The sequence below is a fragment of the Thalassophryne amazonica genome, chromosome 3, assembly GCF_902500255.1.
Source record: "Thalassophryne amazonica chromosome 3, fThaAma1.1, whole genome shotgun sequence".
In the NCBI taxonomy this organism is placed as follows: Eukaryota; Metazoa; Chordata; class Actinopteri; order Batrachoidiformes; family Batrachoididae; genus Thalassophryne; species Thalassophryne amazonica.
Genome location: NC_047105.1, coordinates 119284362 through 119302762, shown reverse-complemented (window position 1 = coordinate 119302762; position 18401 = coordinate 119284362). Strand labels below are relative to the sequence as shown.

Here is an 18401-nt window from a genome sequence, read left to right as displayed (position 1 = left end):
ATTGTAAATGTATGTAAATTTGATAGCTTAACAATTTTTATATTTATTTTGATAGTACTTGTACCTGGATGTGTTGCAGTATGTGGTTAACTGATAAAAAAATGTTGAAAACAAACAAAAGTTCCTTCAGTAGTTCAGCACAGTTGGCCCCAAAATGGTTCCATGTTCTCAGTTGAGGCTACTCTCTCAATAAAGGGACCCAAGACTGTGCTGAATATGAGTCATTTTTTGAGCAAGCTTGCTAAACGTTTGCCTGCACTGATTATTTAACTAAAACAACAATGAAATACATAAATCTAGAGTTTTCTTCAAAAATATAAGCTAACATGGAGAGATAAGTGAACTAGTTTACTAGTTCACTTTTCTAAGTGAACAGACAACAGGCTAACATTCCAGAACTTTCCATCACAGACCCACCACACCTATGAAAGAATTGGGTGATATTCTGCCAACCCTTCGCTTCTTTCTCCTCATATCTAAGCTTTTTTTTTTTTGGTCTCTGAGCTGTCTTTCCATCTGCTCCTGCACTCGCTGTGTGAATAGTTTTTGCAGCCATCTGACTGAACCATTTTACATAGAATCAGTGGGGGGGGGGGGGGGGGGGGGGTGAGTATTGAGAAATGTTTCCAAAACAAATAAACTTGGTGTTACCAATGCACTGTAAATAAAATATATGTGTGATTGTAAGTTTATAACTGTCATATTATTTTGTCAGTATTCTAATTGTATTAGAGGCTTCTCTAGACCACCGTCAATCATGGGCCCCTAGAATTCTTCTTCCTAGTCTCCCCTTCTCAGCGCCCCTGCAGGGACGTGATGGCTGGAAGATCCTACGTCCTCAGGAAAATCACCAAAGTGCCCTTGACCAAAATCACTAATCCCCAAGTTGCTCCTGATCTTGCATGGCAGTATGTTAACTGTTAATTCTCCAATAAACAAGCGCTGTGTTGTGTGTTGGGGGTTTGGCTGGACATTTGGGTGCTGTTTTCTTTTCTTTGCTCTCCAGGTGGTATGCAAACTGTTTTTTTCTGTGGAGAAGGTGCTGGCGGAAGAGTCCTTCACCCTCATCAGAACTATTGGCTGCACCTGTGGAGGATGTTCACGTGCAGGCCTAACAACTTGCAGCACCTGTGGATGATGCGCACGTGCAGACTTAAAGACTTTCAGCTGAAGCAGATAATGAGATGGCGTTCTGCATTTAAACCATGAGTGATTTGAGCAGAATTGCCGGGAACTCGACCTTGTGATGTTCGGTTGTGAGATGCTGAGGGCCGCGCCAGGGTTTGACACATCGTGCCTGTGAAGGAGGACGGGTGAGGGACACATGCTGTCAGCACACATCAGAGGTGATTATCGTCTGAATAATCGTTAATAGTAATTTGGCGTTTTGTTACGCAGTATATTTGAACATTGATGAGAATTGTGCAGTTTGGTTCTCACTGCCGTGGCGTACAGATTGATGATCCTCCACCTGTTGTGAGAAGCTGCTCATTTACATAAGGCTTAAATTCAGACCTGAATGTGTTGCTGATAGTGTGTGCCTCTGAAGGATATTTGTTGTAGCTCTGTTGACTTACCTCACCTTTTCCGTCCTTCACAGAGTCAGTTTGTCATATTCACCTGGGGGTGTTCGGCGGTGAATCTGAGTCCAGAAGTGCTGGGCTTTGATCCATTTGGGCGCTGGAGAGCGCGCCGTCCTTCACCTTGCCAAGACAGCTGACTATTTATGTTGTACACAGATTATTGCACATGAGGGGGAATAAATTTGTTTCTTGGAACCGCTTTCTGGTTATTTAGCGCTGGGCCATTGTCAGATGCTGGTTCGGTTCTCTGACCCGCGTCAGCACATAACACGCTGATTGATGTTTATCCCAGTCTGCAACTTGTATTTTTATTAAGTTTTACACTGAATGCCCTTACTGATGCAACTCCACATTACATGGATAATTACATTACATGGTCTCTAAGCTGAACTGCTACTCTTAAATTTTTCCTCCATGGTTTTACTTCTAATTCCAGAAACAGTACCCTCTACCGGGACAAGTTGATGTATATAAGGGACACCACAACTGGGACTGGTTGTAAACTCCAGTGTGTTTTAATGTGTAATCATTTATTAAAACCATTTTGAATCCATCTCAGATCTTAAACTGCAGTTATGGTATTTGATAAGAATACAATAAAAGCTTTATTTGTCATTGTACATATACAATGAGATTAGGCAATATTCCCAGGTTAAGCAGTATAGAAACCATGTATGGATTTACTCACCTTTTGTTTCTCCTTTTGCATCTCCTTATTTCTGATCTCCAGTTTTTGCCTCAGGTCAGAAATGGTGAGATTCTGCTGATAGTTGTCCTTGTGGATTTTCAGCAGCTCGTCTTCTAGCTAATTAAACAAGAACAACACATCACTATAGCAAAGACTGATACAGTTGACGAGTCAGATAAACACCTTCAACACACTCAGATGTCATCGCAGGCAGCAACGACTCTCAAAATCCTTCACTGTGGCCCACAATTCATCAAGAATATTCAAAAGGGCATCAGAATTAACTCATTTTCCTTCACTAGATCTTTGTGATGTCAGAGTTTTTCAGTGTTTTTGACTGAAATATGATCTTTGATTAACCTTCTACTGTAAAAACAGACTGATGTCTGCCTTTAGCTGTTGCCTTCAGTCTATCGAACCAGAGGTCATAATGGCTTGTTTTGGTTTGAGGGGATGTAGTGATGCCAGTGTCATCAATGTATTGAGCCTTTCAGATAAACTGAGAGGGTTTTTTTATTTTTTTGACAACTTTAAGACATGATGGACACACACCTGTTGGAGTTTCTCCTTTTTGTCACTGATGTCACCTTGTAGTGGCTCAACTTTCTTCCTCAGATCATTTAACTGGAAATCAAGAAGGAACTTCAACTTCTCCAGTTCCTGGTTCTTGTTCTTCAAACTACTGATGGTCTTATCCTGTAAGAGTATGAATGTGTGCAGGGCGTATTAACCTTGAGGACCATATTGAAGAACAAAACATTCTGGCTACTGCAAATTCACAGCTTTTACTTTAAGAATTCTTATGGAGTATTGTGCAAACACCGTGGATATGATTTTAAAAATTCTTAAAGGAAAGAGGCTACAAAATTATGATGAAGATTCTACATTCAAAAATAATAAAGAGTAGTAAGCATGAAATATAATTGGTATCGCAGTGCAAAATATATATATATATATATATATATATATATATATATATATATATATATATATACACACATGAACCCCGTTAACTCACACAAGTTGGGGAGCACAAAATTGGACCGCGAGTCAGGGCCCCTTCACATATAGCACAGCACGAATAAGTAGAATCATGGCGAAACAGCCCGAATGAGCGAACCACGAAAACATCGAGCCAACGTCGGGAAAGACATACGGTCGGGCAGGCACGAACAATCCCGATGGTTTTGTGCACACTTGTGCAAAACCGTTCATAGCGGGAACACAGTGTGAGCAGCTGGAGCGTGTGGAACCACATCGCGCAGCTGCTGTGTAAAAAAAAAAAAAAAAAAAACTAGCTGGAATGTGTGGAACCACATCACACACTGGTGTGGAGAAACAAAAAAAAATACATGCCACTCGCGGGATTTGAACCTGCAATTTACAAAAACTCTAATTAACAGACGGAAATGTGACCACTGCACTACTCACTGTCCTACAACATGAGTGTAAAATGCCTAAATTCAACAAGGAATTAAACATATTTAAAAAAAGAGAGAAATTAGACGATGTAGACGAAGAGGAAGCCTTTAATAACGGCAAAAAAGTGCCGCAATAACTGACAAAACGGCATTTGTTACGGTGTATTTTTGGTGATACGTGACTGAAAGTGGCGTATTTGTCACACTGTTGGCTTGTAGTCCTGCAGCGCACTGGTTGTGGTCTCTGTGTTTTGTGCTGAACCATCATTTGCAGCTGTCACTGAGTCTCTGTCTGGCGATCTGGCTCGCCGTGCTGTGTGCGCTGAGATGTGGCTGGCCGCTCCCCATCTGTACATACATATCAACACGTCTTGCAAGTGTGCTCCCCCCCACACGCCACATGTGTTGGGGGGGGGGAGCGGGGGATGTCGCCCAACACATGCACCCACGTGTTGTGAGGGGGAGGGGGGGGCGCAACACACTCGCGATTGAGGGGGAGCCGACACTCTGGCACGCCACGTGTTGCTTGGCAACTCCACAGTGGTGGGGCACTGAGACAAATTCCACAGCCAGCTCAAAAGTGGTTGCGTGCTCACTATTTTCGTGCTGACAGCGCGAATGGCCATGCATTTTCTAAGTGTCCAGCAAGCAGTAAGGACGGCCCACAATGGCGCACGGCTCGCCGCGCTCCGAGCCGCCATCGAGTGGCAGAAACCACCACATCATTTCTAAACGGATCGCTGTGTTAAAGGACAAGTTGGGACATGCCTATCTCGGCTTTCAGTGCTTACCAGTCCAGTGAGTATAAGAGAAATTGTGGAGAGCTGGGCTTGTCCCAACTTGTCCTTTAACACTCCGAAACGGAGGTGTTCCTTTGTCTCGCTTCATCAGCGAATCAGTCGTGATGCGCGAAACCTCCGCGCGGCTTTCCATGACAAAATCTCTTGTTAAAAGTGAAATCTGCCGGAAAATGGCTGATGTCCAGCTCTTGTGATAACCAGAGAAATTGCACACGACGGTCCCGGCTCCACACAGCGATCCGTTTAGAAATTATGTGGTGGTTTCTGCCTCTCGATAGCGACTCGGAGCGCGGCGAGCCGTGTGCCATTGTGGGCCGTCCTTAAAGCTGTAGTAACGCTCCTTATTCTCTGTGAAGCCCGTAAAATTTTCACCGAAAGCCAGATAAATTTTTCGAATGGTTTCCAGCTGCCTGTCTCTAACAGTTTCTGAAAAAATTCTCATGGAAAAAAAGCCCAAATCATTCCGCCTTTTCCTCGCAATGAAACAACGACGAGAGGGGTGGACCAGTGCTCACTCAAAGCCTGCCCACAGGCGAATGACGCAACCGACAGACGTGGAAAAACTCACGGATGCGCACGAAGGTTCAAGCTTGGCTGACGTAAAAACATATGAATCAAATCCATATATTTTTTGCATAAAATAAAAAGGTCGGATACTTTTCTCACAGACCTCGTATATATATATTTATTAATTTATATCAAGTTGTAGAGTTTTTTTCAGTTTAAGTTTATGGAACACAATTTTCCAAATTTTTATATTGAGTAACCTGATTTACTTTTTGTTTTTGAAATGGCATAAATAAATGAAAATGCATGAAATACCAAGGGGGCAAATAATTTTGCAAGCCACTGCAGATCAGCATAATTTTATTTATTTTATTGATATTTTACTTAAAATTAGAGAGGCCTTTCTCCTTGGAGCAGGAATCGGAGGGCAGCAGGACACAGCAGTCTATTCTGTCCAGCAGGCAGTTCGGCTAACACAGTGCTGAGGAGCTTAACGGTGCATGTGGAAACATGTTTGCTTTTTCAAGTCCAGTGAAAAAATTACAATTACTTGTCCAATTTTTTCATCTGCCACTGCTTTAATGGCCGCAAAAGAGGTCCTCACGAACATTGTGGCTATTGGATTTGACTTCCTCCCATCATGGAAGCATTTTTATGAAAAGCTAATCGAAACATGAAGTGGAGCAAAACAGATGGGAGAAAAATGCACAGCAAATAGTACCATAAATGCACAGTAATGATGTCATTTATACAATGGGACAATGTAGGTGTCATATAAACAAATTTAACTGAGGTTGATGTTTTACAGTTTAAACATAAGCTCTATAATAACTAGAAGTGTAATCAACCAACGTGTGTTACGCTGCCTTCACTCGGATTGGCAGTCGCCACGTCACATCACTCAGCATTTGCATAAAATAGCCTTCTCGCCTATTTGCACTCAGCCCGGCTGACAGCATAGTGACGACTCTTCTCTCAACACTGTAAAACACAGACTCTGATTGACAGTGAATGGCAGCTGGTCCCTTTGCCTCTGTCTTTTGTAGCAAATGTGACTATGGGGTGATGGGAGTCCCAGCCATGCTTGAGAGCACTGTAAACAATGGTGCTAGACAAACTATGTAATGACACGATTTCCAAATAGCCAAAGTGTTTTTCTGCATTGTCTGTACTGTAAAATAAGTTTTCATATCTGCTAAAATGATGTCAATACCAATATGTTCATGAACGGCTCATATCAATCAATATTACTGTTCTCAGTATCTCAGGCCTCACTCTGCTATTTTCTTTATACTTAGCTTTCAGTTAATCTATTTCTTTCCAATAATTCCTGTTTTAGAATGACCTGCCCAGATTAAGAAAAAAAAAATAAAAATCTTGACCAAAACTTACAGCTACAAATGTATAAAAATAATTAAAACCAAAATGATGGTAGATGGAGACACCAGACTCCAAATCAATACGGGTTGAGTAAAATAAATATATAAAAGTATGATTCTCCTCCACCTTGTCCTGGTTTGTCTTTTCGCGCCCAGAGATCTGCCTCTTCAGGTCCTCAATGTCACTCTCCATGGATCGAACCAACCCGAGCAGCCTCTGCCGTTCCTGCTTCAGCTTGTTTATTTCAGCGCATCTGTCATCAATCTGTCGCTGCAGACTGTATAGCTGTTATCACACCATCACAAGGAGAGAAGAAATGTACAAAGTTAAGAGACTGAAAGACAAATACATCATCTACTGACAGGAGCTTTGGTCACCTTCTGTGACATGACACTAGTTTCGTTCTTCAGATCTGTGTTGATCTCTTTCTCTGAATGAAGTTTCTTCTCATACTTCATTTGGATGTCGTTAATCAGCCGGTCCTCATCCTCTTCTATTTCCTTCGCCTTCTCTTTCAATTCATGGCCCTGCTGCTTTGTTCTTTCCTCGCGCTGCAGAAAACAAAACAAAAAGAAAACCGGAAGCAAGAACTTCAGCTGTTTACTGAGACATCCTTTTTTCGGCTCTTATTTGAAATCAGTAGCAAGGCTTATCCTCCCAGACTCTCCCCTCATGACTGACCTGAGTGAGGAGGTTCTTCTTCGCCTGCAACTTGGCCTCATACAGCTGTGTGAGCTCCTCCAGAGCTCCATGTTTGCTTTCCTGTGCAGCCTGCAACTGCATCTCATAGTCGTCCTGCATGCTTTGACATTTATGTTGAAGATCCAGGAACCTCTCATGCTCCACAATCAGCTTCTGGCTGTAGGATGACTCTGTGTGTGATTGGACAACAGCAATTCAACCAATCATTAAGCAATGGAAAGAGGACACACAAAATCTAGACTTGGGTTTGTCAGAATGCAAATGATAACATTTCATATCCTCTTTTTAAGAATAACATTCTGGTCATGCTTTCATTTTTTTTAAGCAGATTCCTCTCATGCTGTTCATTTGTCTTCTTCAGGCTGACCACTTTTTTTCAGAGTCCTGTATTTCAGCTGAAGTCATTTGTGGGTTTTTCTTTACATCCCAAACAATTTTTCTGGCAGTTGTTGCTGAAATGTTTGTTGGACTACCTGACTGTGGTTTGGTTCCAACAGAATCCTTCATTTTCCACTTCTTAATTAGAGTTTGGACACTGCTGATTGACATTCTCAGTCCCATCCCTTGGATATGTTTTTATATCCTTTTCCTGTTTTATACAATTACCTTTTCTTTGACAATGCTTTTGCTTTCCCCATGATTCAGAAACCAGAAATGTCAGTGCAGCACTGGATGATAGATACAAGGGTCTCTCAGGAGCCCAGAAACTCACTGACCTTTTATATACACACACTGATTACAAGAAAACAGATCACAGGTGAGGATGACTACCTTTTGTAACCATTCAAACCCATTTGTGCCAACTTGCGTGCATATTATCAGGCCAAAATCACCAGGGAATGTGAACTTTTGATCAGGAACATTTGAGTAGTAACCCGGTAGTTTCTGTTGCCATTATGATTTAAAAAGAGTAAAGTTGTTTGACAATAAATGGCTTCACACAACCACTAACCATGAGTGAAAAAAGTTTTTGTTCATATTCTCTGAAAAATGGCAACAAAAAAACCCCCCAAAAAACCCAACAAAAAAAACAAAAAGAATTATGCCAGTAGTGAAGCAGATAACAGAATATTTACAGAGGAATCTTTCAAATAATGAAACAAGCACCAAATTTGGTGCAAATACGAGGTCTATTAGAAAAGTATCTGACCTTATTATTTTTTTCAAAAACCATATGGATTTGAATCACGTGTGATTCTGTCAGACAAGCTTGAACCCTTGTGCGCATGCGTGAGTTTTTCCACGCCTGTCGGTTGCATCATTCGCCTGTGATCAGGCTTTGAGTGAGGAGTGGTCCACTCCCTCTGCGGATTTTCATTGTCAGGAAGTGGCGCAATGATTTGGGCTTTTTTTCCATCAGAATTTTTTCAGAAACTGTCAGAGACTGGCAGCTGGAAACCATTCGAAAAATTTATCTGGCTTTCGGTGAAAATTTTACGGGCTTCACAGAGAATAAGGACTGTTACTACAGCTTTAAGGCCGGCTTTAAGGACGGCTTTAAGGACGCTCGGCGCGCCGCTCCATGCCGCCATCGAGAGCCACAAACCACCGGATCATTTCTAAACAGATGGCTCTGTGGAGCCGGACCGTCGTGTGCACTTTCTCTGGTTATCACAAGAGCTGGACATCAACCATTTTCCGTCAGATTTCCCTTTTAACAAGAGATTTTGTCATGGAAAGCCGAGCGGAGGCTTCGCGCGTCACGACCAATTTGTTGATGGAGCGAGACAAAGGAACACCTCCGTTTTGGTCTCAGAGGACGGCTTTGAGATGGCGTTCAGACAGCTGTCTGTGGTTTTTCCATCGAGTGATTATCCAAGAAATTGTGGATGTGCCTGGACATGCCAGAACATGTCCCGTGAGGCTTCACCACGGCGTTGCTGTGTGCCATGTGGATTGAACCACGTACTTCATCTTGCTACATATCGCCCCACCATTTTTGACTTTGTCCCGAAGTCACAGGTGCATTTAAGCATGTTCTGTGGCTACCCACATCCTGCTGACAATGCCAACTATAACCGTAGGACCTTTGTGGCCGGGACGGCGGTGGGATCAAAGCCCGGACCTTCATCTTGCTACACTTAAGGATGGGCCAATAAAATGTTACCACTTTTGTAATCTAAAGAAGAGGAGCATGGATTGAACATGTCATCAATTATTGAACTGTCCGGAAAACAAGAGACAAAGTGGGAAACCTTTGGTATCAAATGTTAATTTGATGCTTCTGTTACAAGTCTGTAAATAAAATTTTCAAGTAAGTTCTCATTTCAAAAACTTGTGTACAATCAAAAAGTGGTAACATTTTATTGGCCCACCCTGTACTTTGCAAATGTTACAAGAAAACACAGTCTGCAGACCCGGCGCCACGAGGGGGCCCCCTCACGTCATCAACCCCACCCCCTCGGATGTGAGAGTTATCAAAAAATAAAAATAAAAAAGAAAGAAAAAGAAATACTGGAAAATATAGCTAAATATTAGTTATTCAATAATATCACGTATTTAACAAATAAACCAAATTAATTAACTAAAGTAATTAATTTTAAAACAAACGGATATGGCGTGTGTCTGTGTTCAAATGATTTGATAGGTTGAGGGTTGCGCTTGTCAGTGCGGCAGAGGGCAAGGATCCTGAGTCCAGTGATTATGGCAAGGTGGACGAACTAAAGCATGCTCGATTTATTCAAGCAGTGTCAGAGCTGGAGTTCCTGGGATTTGTCAAGTCCACCAAGCAAAAGGCAGATCATGCAGCATGACTCACTTGGGGAGGGTGTTAATGCTGCGTTTACACATAACGACGACAAGTCACGAATGCCACGAAGTACACATTCTTGGCCGCTGATCATGAATGTGATGATTTGGGCAGAGGCGTCAGGTGTCCTCAGGAACTGCTGCAATCTGTTACCACACGTTACAATTAATGGCACGTGTTGCTGGAGAATTATCAGGAACCATTACGCGCGGTCAAGAATAGTGTTCCGTGTTGTTGCGCGCTATTGTGCGTAACAGCGCATCGTTAAGTTCTGTCACATTGTGAACGAGGTGAATTGTCTCCACACACACCCATATTCATCCAACCAAATTCAGATCGCTCCAGTTTTTCAGAACTTTGTGACTGCATGCGTAGTTGGGCTCTGTGCCATGGAGTGGCGCACATGGCCAATTGCGCTGTGTTTGCGCTTGTGATGGAGGGCTGTATGTGGGGTTAATCTACTGTCTCGTGTCATTTCTCAGATCAGTTGTTGGTTTGGTTTTGTGGTAAGCAGGAGATCACTTGACCGAGGGTCTATACGTTCACCAGGGAATGTGAACTTTTGATACGTTCAAATAATAATTAAAAAATAGTCATCACTCTTTACTCTTACTCAGTCAGTCTCTTACAACAGTGTAGCTTAAATACATGAGCTTTCCAGAAGTGCACCCAATTCATTACGCATGCTCAGAGGCACGTTCCCTCCGGTGCGCACTTTTTTTGGGGGGGGGGGGGGGTGGCTGTGATAAACTCATCGCCCCCTTAATATATTTTTTTCTGGCGCCGGGCTTGACAGTCTGCATGGTCTATGTTGTTTTTTCTTCTTGTGTTTTAAGTACACAAAAAGTAAGTATCCTGTCCTCTTCATACCTAAATCCTGCAGTTCTTTTGCATGTTTCTCAGCCATGTCTGCACACCTCTTCTCGTGTTCATGTTGTTGCCTCTCCATCTCCATCTTCATGGCCTAGAATTATATCACATGTTTTGAACACACAATGAATGCATGAAAAGGATCACACTGTGCAAAATAAATGTTACATACTGTTGAGGTTTCCCATTAAACATATTCAAAGTCTACAACCCTGTGTCTACAAATATACAGTATACCACATAAGTAAGTACGCTTCTGTGCTGTATTGTCTAAATGTCAGATAATTCTAAATTGTATCACCTCTTCCAGTATGGTACTGTCTTAATTTTGTTTAGGGCAGGCTCACTTCAAAAACAGTGTCCATGAATGAAGCAGACTACTGAGGGAAGCTTCCAAGACACCAGTTGATGACAACCCTGAAGGAGTTATAGGCTTCTGCAGATGTGATTAGAGGAACTGGGCAACTGCATATTTAGCCTGTTGTTTTATCAGCAACGTCAAGAAAGGTGAGATGTGAAATTTGAGGTTCAGAAGGTACAGGGGACACTCATCTATATATAACTTCTGTTACACTGCACAAGTTTGTCCTGAAATTTTTTCTTTTATTGAACTCCACTCCCAAACTCTTGCTTATTCTGTGAGACACACCCACTGAGGGACAGACTGTTCCAGTTGCAATGTCCACTTTTATAAATCTCAATGATCATGAAACTGCACACGTGTGCAAGCCTGATTTCTCTCTTCGCTCCCATCTTTAGTCACGAATGGATGTAGACATTCCTTCAAATATCATCATCATGACCGAGACGACAGACGACCAAGGATGAAGTAATACTCTGAAGCTGACAAAGTAAGCTTGACAAATGTTGATCACCAGGACAAATGTCAAGCCCCTTTTTAATGTTGATTTTGGATTAATACCTTCCTCCTTGGTCGGAGACAGACTTTCAGGCCATGGTTAAAAAGCACTCTTTTAAAGGGGGACAATGTAAGTTTTCTATCTGATGCCTCAAATGTTTTCATCAGTTCTTTTATTGTGGTCCTGAGGTTCTAGTGGTCCTTTAGAACTTAAGTTTGGTAATACATGGGGTGTTAATTTTGGCCTCCTTCCTCAAAGTGGTCTAAGTCTAGATCTGAACCCTGGATTAATGAGAGAACCCGTGCTCCCAGACGGGAATGTCGCAGAGCTGAATGCAGGTGGCAGAAGGACAAGCTGCAGGTTTCATTTCTAATTTTAAAGAACCGTTGGGGCCATTATCAAAGCACTGTCAAAGAGTCCAAAAGAGAGTATTTGTCACACATTGTAACGGAAAACTACAAGAACCCCCTTGTATTGTTCAGAACAATTGAATCTGTCCTGCATGTACCACAGCCTGTTTGTCTGGAAACATCCACTGACTTATGTAACAGTTTTCTACATTTTTTTTATTGACAAGGTTGCTTCTGCAAGCGCTCTCATTTCTCCACCCACCTTTGACCCCTCTGTCTCTGCTCCCTGCCCTGCGGTTTTTAACAGATTTGAACCTGCAACTCTGTCACAGTTAGAGGATGTGGTGGCTCATTTGAAACATCGGGTTCCCCTCGTGATATCCTACCAACCCCCCCCCCCCCCCCCCCCACTTTTTTTAAAGAACTTTTTCCTACCTTAGGGCAGTCTGTTCTGACCATTATAAACAGCAGCCTATCCTCCGATGTTGTCCCTGTTAGTTTTAAACATGCAGTCGTTCAGCCTTTGCTGAAGAAGCCTGGCCTCGACAACACTGAACTATCAAACTTTAGGCCTATCTCCAAGTTGCCATTTGTCTCCAAGATCCTCGAGAAAATTGTCTATGCACAACTTTAACTTACCTTGATGAACATAACATTTCAGAGGTTTTTCAGTCTGGTTTTAAAATGTTGCATAGCACAGAAACTGCCCTTTTAAAGGTTTTTAATGACATTTTAATGGCAAATGATAGCGGCAACCAATCTTGTCCTGCTTGACCTGAGTGCTGTTTTTGATACAATTGACCACAACACACTGATAAATCGTTTGCAGCAGCTTGTGGGTATTGGTGGTAGTGTCCTGGACTGGTTCAGGTCCTACTTAACTGGTAGGACTATGTGCATTGGCCTCGGGGTTTGTGAGTCCTTCTCCGCTCCACTTTTATATGGGGTCCCACAGGGTTCAATTCTTGGACCCCTACTCTTCTCCCTGTATTTGCTTCCCCTGGGGTCCATTCTCAGAAAGCATGGCATCAGCTTCCACTGCTACGCTGATGACAGCCAGCTATATGTCCCCCTAAAGAAAAATGATGCCTCTTCTCTTCAGCCCCTTTTGTCCTGGCTTGAGGATGTTAAAGCCTGGATGGCACTGAATTTTCTTAATTTTAATGAAAAGAAAACAGAGGTGATTGTTTTTGGCCCTAGCAGCTCCTGTTCTTCCTCACATGTCGATCTGGGGCCTTTGTCAGCCTTTTCGAAATCTACTGTCACAAACTTGGGTTTTAAGATGGACAGCGATTTTAAACTGGACCACCAAATCTGTGCAGTAGTCAGATCGGGTTTCTTTCAATTAAGACAGCTTGCTAAGGTTAAGCCTTTTCTTGCACAGCAGCACTTTGAAACAGCAATCCATGCTTTTATTACCTCCCGGCTGGATTACTGTAATGCACTTTATTATGGAATTAGCCAGTCCTCCCTTGCATGTCTCCAGCTAGTTCAGAATGCCCATCTGCTAACTGGTGCACGTAAGAGGGAGCACATTACACCTACCCTGGCCTCCCTCCACTGGCTGCCTGTGCATTTTAGAATTAATTTTAAGATTCTTTTATTTGTTTTTAAATCTTTAAATGGCCTTGCCCCACCCTACCTCTCTGAGCTGTTTCACTGTTACGTCCGTGCTCGCCACCTCTGGTCAGCTGATCAACTCCTCCTTGTTTTTTATTTGTACTTTGTGGTTTGTTGCCTTTTATATGTCCCCTTGTGTACAGCACTTTGTTTCAGCTGCAGCTGTTCTTTTTAAAAGTGCTTTATAAATAAAGTTGATTTGATTTGATTTTTGAAATGGTAAATGGACTGCATTTATACAGCACTTTTTTCCATCTGCATCAGACGCTCAAAGCGCTTTACAAATTTTGCCTCATATTCACCCCGATGTGAGGGTGCTGCCATACAAGGCGCTCACTACACACCGAGAGCAATACGCCCTCTGTCCGCTCCTGGCGGCAGAGGCTCCCTACCCCCACCCCCTCCCGGGGGTCGGGGGGCACGCACACCCATCACCGCGGGGGACAACTGGAGAGACGGGGCCCTCCACTCCCGCTGCGACTGCCGACTGGGGCGGACTGTGCCCAGTGCGCCCCGACCGCGTTGCGGCGCCCCATGCTGTACTGGAAACAAATTCCACCAACTTGCTGTGTAGTCACTTATAAATGAATCTTGAATCTTAAAGACCTTACCCAAGGGAACGTAGTGATTTTCCAGTTAGGCTGGGATTTGAACCAAGGATCTTCTGGTCTCAAGCCCAAACCCTTAACCACTCAATGACATAAAGCCTGTATGGTTCCAAGGTCTTATACGTTTTGTATAAAAGACTGTGCTTGTCGTACACTGAATCTTCCACATAACTCATATGCATGAATTACACTTGCAGATATCCAAATTTGTGCTCTGGAAACATAAGCTTAATTTGTTATCCTTTTCTTTTACCTGCTCTTAAAGACAATGAACGGCTTCTTCAGTTAGACCCTTAAATACAAAGAAATTTCCCCAATTAATCCTGAATTATGCCAATAAGGCTTTTACAAGTCATTCCATCCTTTTGTGGAATTTTCTGGAATTTGTCATGCTGCATAAAAAAATTGTTCTTGGTATATAAATGGCAAATGAACTGCATTCATATAGTGCTTTTCCATCTGCATTAGATGCTCAAAGCGCTTTACAATTATGCCTCACATTCACCCCGATGTCAGGGTGCTGCCATACAAGGCGCTCACTACATACCGGGAGCAATAGGGGATTAAAGACCTTGCCCAAGGGCCCTTAGTGATTTTCCAGTTAGACTGGGATTTGAACCAAGGATCTTCTGGTCTCAAGCCCAACACCTTAACCACTAAGACCATCACTTCCCCCTATATGTATATATATATATATCTATCTCAATTGATATCCCACTGAAAATGTAGCATCGTGAATAAAAGCTAGTAGCTATTATTTTTTAAATCACTTTATATATTGAAATTAAGTATATATTCTAATGCTGCGTTCATGCCGGCATCAGAAAAAGCCATCATAGCAGTCGTCACAGCAGAATTTGTTGTTTGCAGCAGTGATGATGTGAGGTGCAGTCATTTTGCAGCACTAACAAGACAGACAATAATATATTTAATTGAAAAATACAAGCATTTTTGCATTTTGCACAGCAATTTTGTTGCCCCCCCCCCATATAATGACAATAAAGACTATTCTAATTAAATTCCTCTTTGTAATATCACATAATTTATTCACATTCACCTGATTCAAACAGAGATGCAGGCAAATAATTCACCTCTTGCTGTTATTTTTTTTAATCCTCAGTGAAGATAAAACAACATCCAGTTTGTCCTTTTTGCTGCAGTAAATGGCAAGTCAAAAATGTTTAACTTTTGATAGCAAGTGCCGTCACAGTGTGTGGCTGCAGTGGTCACAGCCAGAGGTTGACCTCTCATTGAAAATAATGTAACATCTTGTTTGCCATCTGCCATTTACAGCTGACTTGTGAATGCAGCATAAAGGAACTTAAATCAAAATCAAATCAAATCAATTTTATTTATATAGCGCCAAATCACAACAAATAGTTGCCCCAAGGTGCTTTATATTGTAAGGCAAAAGCCATACAATAATTACAGAAAAACCCCAACGGTCAAAACGACCCCCTGTGAGCAAGCACTTGGTGACAGTGGGAAGGAAAAACTCCCTTTTAACAGGAAGAAACCTCCAGCAGAACCAGGCTCAGGGAGGGACAGTCTTCTGCTGGGACTGGTTGGGGCTGAGGGGAGAGAATCAGGAAAAAGACATGCTGTGGAAGAGAGCAGAGATCAATCACTAATGATTAAATGCAGAGTGGTGCATACAGAGCAAAAAGAGAAAGAAACACTCAGTGCATCATGGGAACCCCCCAGCAGTCTAAGTCTATAGCAGCATAACTAAGGGATGGTTCAGGGTCACCTGATCCAGCCCTAACTATAAGCTTTAGCAAAAAGGAACGTTTTAAGCCTTGTCTTAAAAGTAGAGAGGGTGTCTGTCTCCCTGATCCGAATTGGGAGCTGGTTCCACAGGAGAGGAGCCTGAAAGCTGAAGGCTCTGCCTCCCATTCTACTCTTAAAAACCCTAGGAACTACAAGTAAGCCTGCAGTCTGAGAGCGAAGCGCTCTATTCAGGTGATATGGTACTATGAGGTCCCTAAGATAAGATGGGACCTGATTATTCAAAACCTTATAAGTAAGAAGAAGAATTTTAAATTCTATTCTAGAATTAACAGGAAGCCAATGAAGAGAGGCCAATATGGGTGAGATATGCTCTCTCCTTCTAGTCCCCATCAGTACTCTAGCTGCAGCATTTTGAATTAACTGAAGGCTTTTCAGGGAACTTTTAGGACAACCTGATAATAATGAATTACAATAATCCAGCCTAGAGGAAAGAAATGCATGAATTAGTTTTTCAGCATCACTCTGAGACAAGACCTTTCTAATTTTAGAGATATTGCGCAAATGCAAAAAAGCAGTCCTACATATTTGCTTAATATGCGCATTGAAGGACATATCCTGATCAACAATGACTCCAAGATTTCTCACAGTATTACTAGAGGTCAGGGTAATGCCATCCAGAGTAAGGATCTGGTTAGACACCATGTTTCTAAGATTTGTGGGGCCAAGTACAATAACTTCAGTTTTATCTGAATTTAAAAGCAGGAAATTAGAGGTCATCCATGTCTTTATGTCTGTAAGACATTCCTGCAGTTTAACTAATTGGTGTGTGTCCTCTGGCTTCATGGATAGATAAAGCTGGGTATCATCTGCGTGACAATGAAAATTTAAACAATGCTTTCTAATAATACTGCCTAAGGGAAGCATGTATAAAGTGAATAAAACTGGTCCTAGCACAGAACTTTGTGGAACTCCATAATTAACCTTATTCTGTGAAGAAGACTCCCCATTTACATGAACAAATTGTAATCTATTAGCTAAATATGATTCAAACCACCGCAGTGCAAACTTTTAACTCCCATATTCTTTGATAAAATGGAATATGTGCAGTACAGCAAAACTGAGTTTAAAGGTTTTTAGCTAATGTGTGTCTAAAGTCAGCATGTGTGTGTGAGATACAGTGTACAACACACCTGCTGTGCCATTTTCAGAGACTCCATTTCCTGAATATATGTGTCAGAAATGTCCTTTATCTTCTTGTTGTAGTCCACATCCTTCAAACTGAGCAGGTACTCGTGCTGCATCTCAATCTCCTCTAGACGCATCTTTTGCTTCAACATGGTCTGGTTCTATAACATACGTGTACAAAGGACGTTATGATTGGATGATATCTGGTTATAAATAACAGAATGGGAATTCTGACTGGTTGCCATTTAGCAGGTCTTAAGTAGCAGGATGACTAAAGCATCATTTCTGTGCCTTTTGTTGTTGTTCCTCCAGACACAGGTTAATGTATTCAAATCACATTACAACAATTGTCAGGTTATTATTTTACAGAATTTTACAGTGCAATGTTCTTAAAAAAATTAATACTATCTGCCGTTCTCATCTTTTTTTTCTCCTATCAACCACTGTGGACTCAATTAATAGCAAAATAGCTTAATCTGTGGACTTTATAAAACTCAGGTTAATATATCATTAACATTGTGGCTTAATGAGCAATAGTTCTACTAATATGAGCGAAGCGGTGAGAAGCTCACTCATGGTACAGGGTGTCCTAAACAGGAAGTGCTAAAATTCAAATCCACAGTAAAACAGGAAATGTTCAAATGTCAAACACTTCCTGGATTGACAGACGAGATCCCATGGAATCTCGCGGGAACTCAGTAGCAAGCTCTCACTCAAACAGGAAGTGCAGAATTCTCAGTCACAGTGAAACAGGAAATGTCCAATGTTGAACACTTCCTGGCATGGGTGAAGCTATAGCGGAGGCCGGGGTTTTACTGGACTCCCCTGAAATCTGATTGGACACAGATGATTGACATGCCACGGCACCACACGTCTGGTTGAAAGACCTGCATTTTGAAATTAGTGAGTCACATTGACTGCTAGGTTCCTCCTGTCCAGTAGTTTGTGCTGTGTACCACAAAAAGTTCTAATCCACCTTAATAGAAGAATAAAAATGTTTGCTTCAGATTTGATTGTCATTTGAACTATGGACTTCTAATCACACCAAACTTGTACTGTTGAGTAAACAACCGTATTTTATGCCAGAAATGAGGTCCAGGTTGTTAAAAGCAGCATTTCTCCTTTAATTCGGGGGGGGGGGGTCTCATATACACATGTTTAAGCTAACAGACAGCAGCTGGTTCATGCTCTGTTGGCTTGTTAGTGCAGCAGATAACTGAAACAATCCTTTAAATGGTGATACAAGCATCAAATTCAGCACAAATTGACCCCTACCTGGCTGCCTATTGAAAATTCAAAGGGTTGTGCCAAATTTGATGCTTGTATCACCATTTGCAGGATTCCACT

At 42.0% G+C, this 18401-nt stretch overlaps 1 protein-coding gene and 1 long non-coding RNA gene across 2 annotated transcripts in view; one reads left to right on the top strand and one right to left on the bottom strand.

The window, feature by feature from the left end:
* cfap57 (cilia and flagella associated protein 57) overlaps positions 1–18401 on the bottom strand; it is a 97277-nt gene that overhangs the window by 12871 nt on the left and 66005 nt on the right. The window contains exons 12-18 of the mRNA XM_034167376.1: positions 17060–17215; positions 10701–10794; positions 7061–7251; positions 6757–6930; positions 6506–6664; positions 2824–2967; positions 2272–2388 (exon numbers count right to left, since the gene is read on the bottom strand). Of these exons, the coding sequence (XP_034023267.1) occupies positions 2272–2388; positions 2824–2967; positions 6506–6664; positions 6757–6930; positions 7061–7251; positions 10701–10794; positions 17060–17215 (1035 nt within the window). The remainder of the gene's footprint in view (positions 1–2271; positions 2389–2823; positions 2968–6505; positions 6665–6756; positions 6931–7060; positions 7252–10700; positions 10795–17059; positions 17216–18401) is intronic.
* On the top strand, positions 33–18278 carry LOC117507508. The gene is made up of 3 exons (XR_004559732.1): positions 33–207; positions 432–437; positions 18267–18278. It is a non-coding gene; the product is annotated as an uncharacterized LOC117507508 (long non-coding RNA).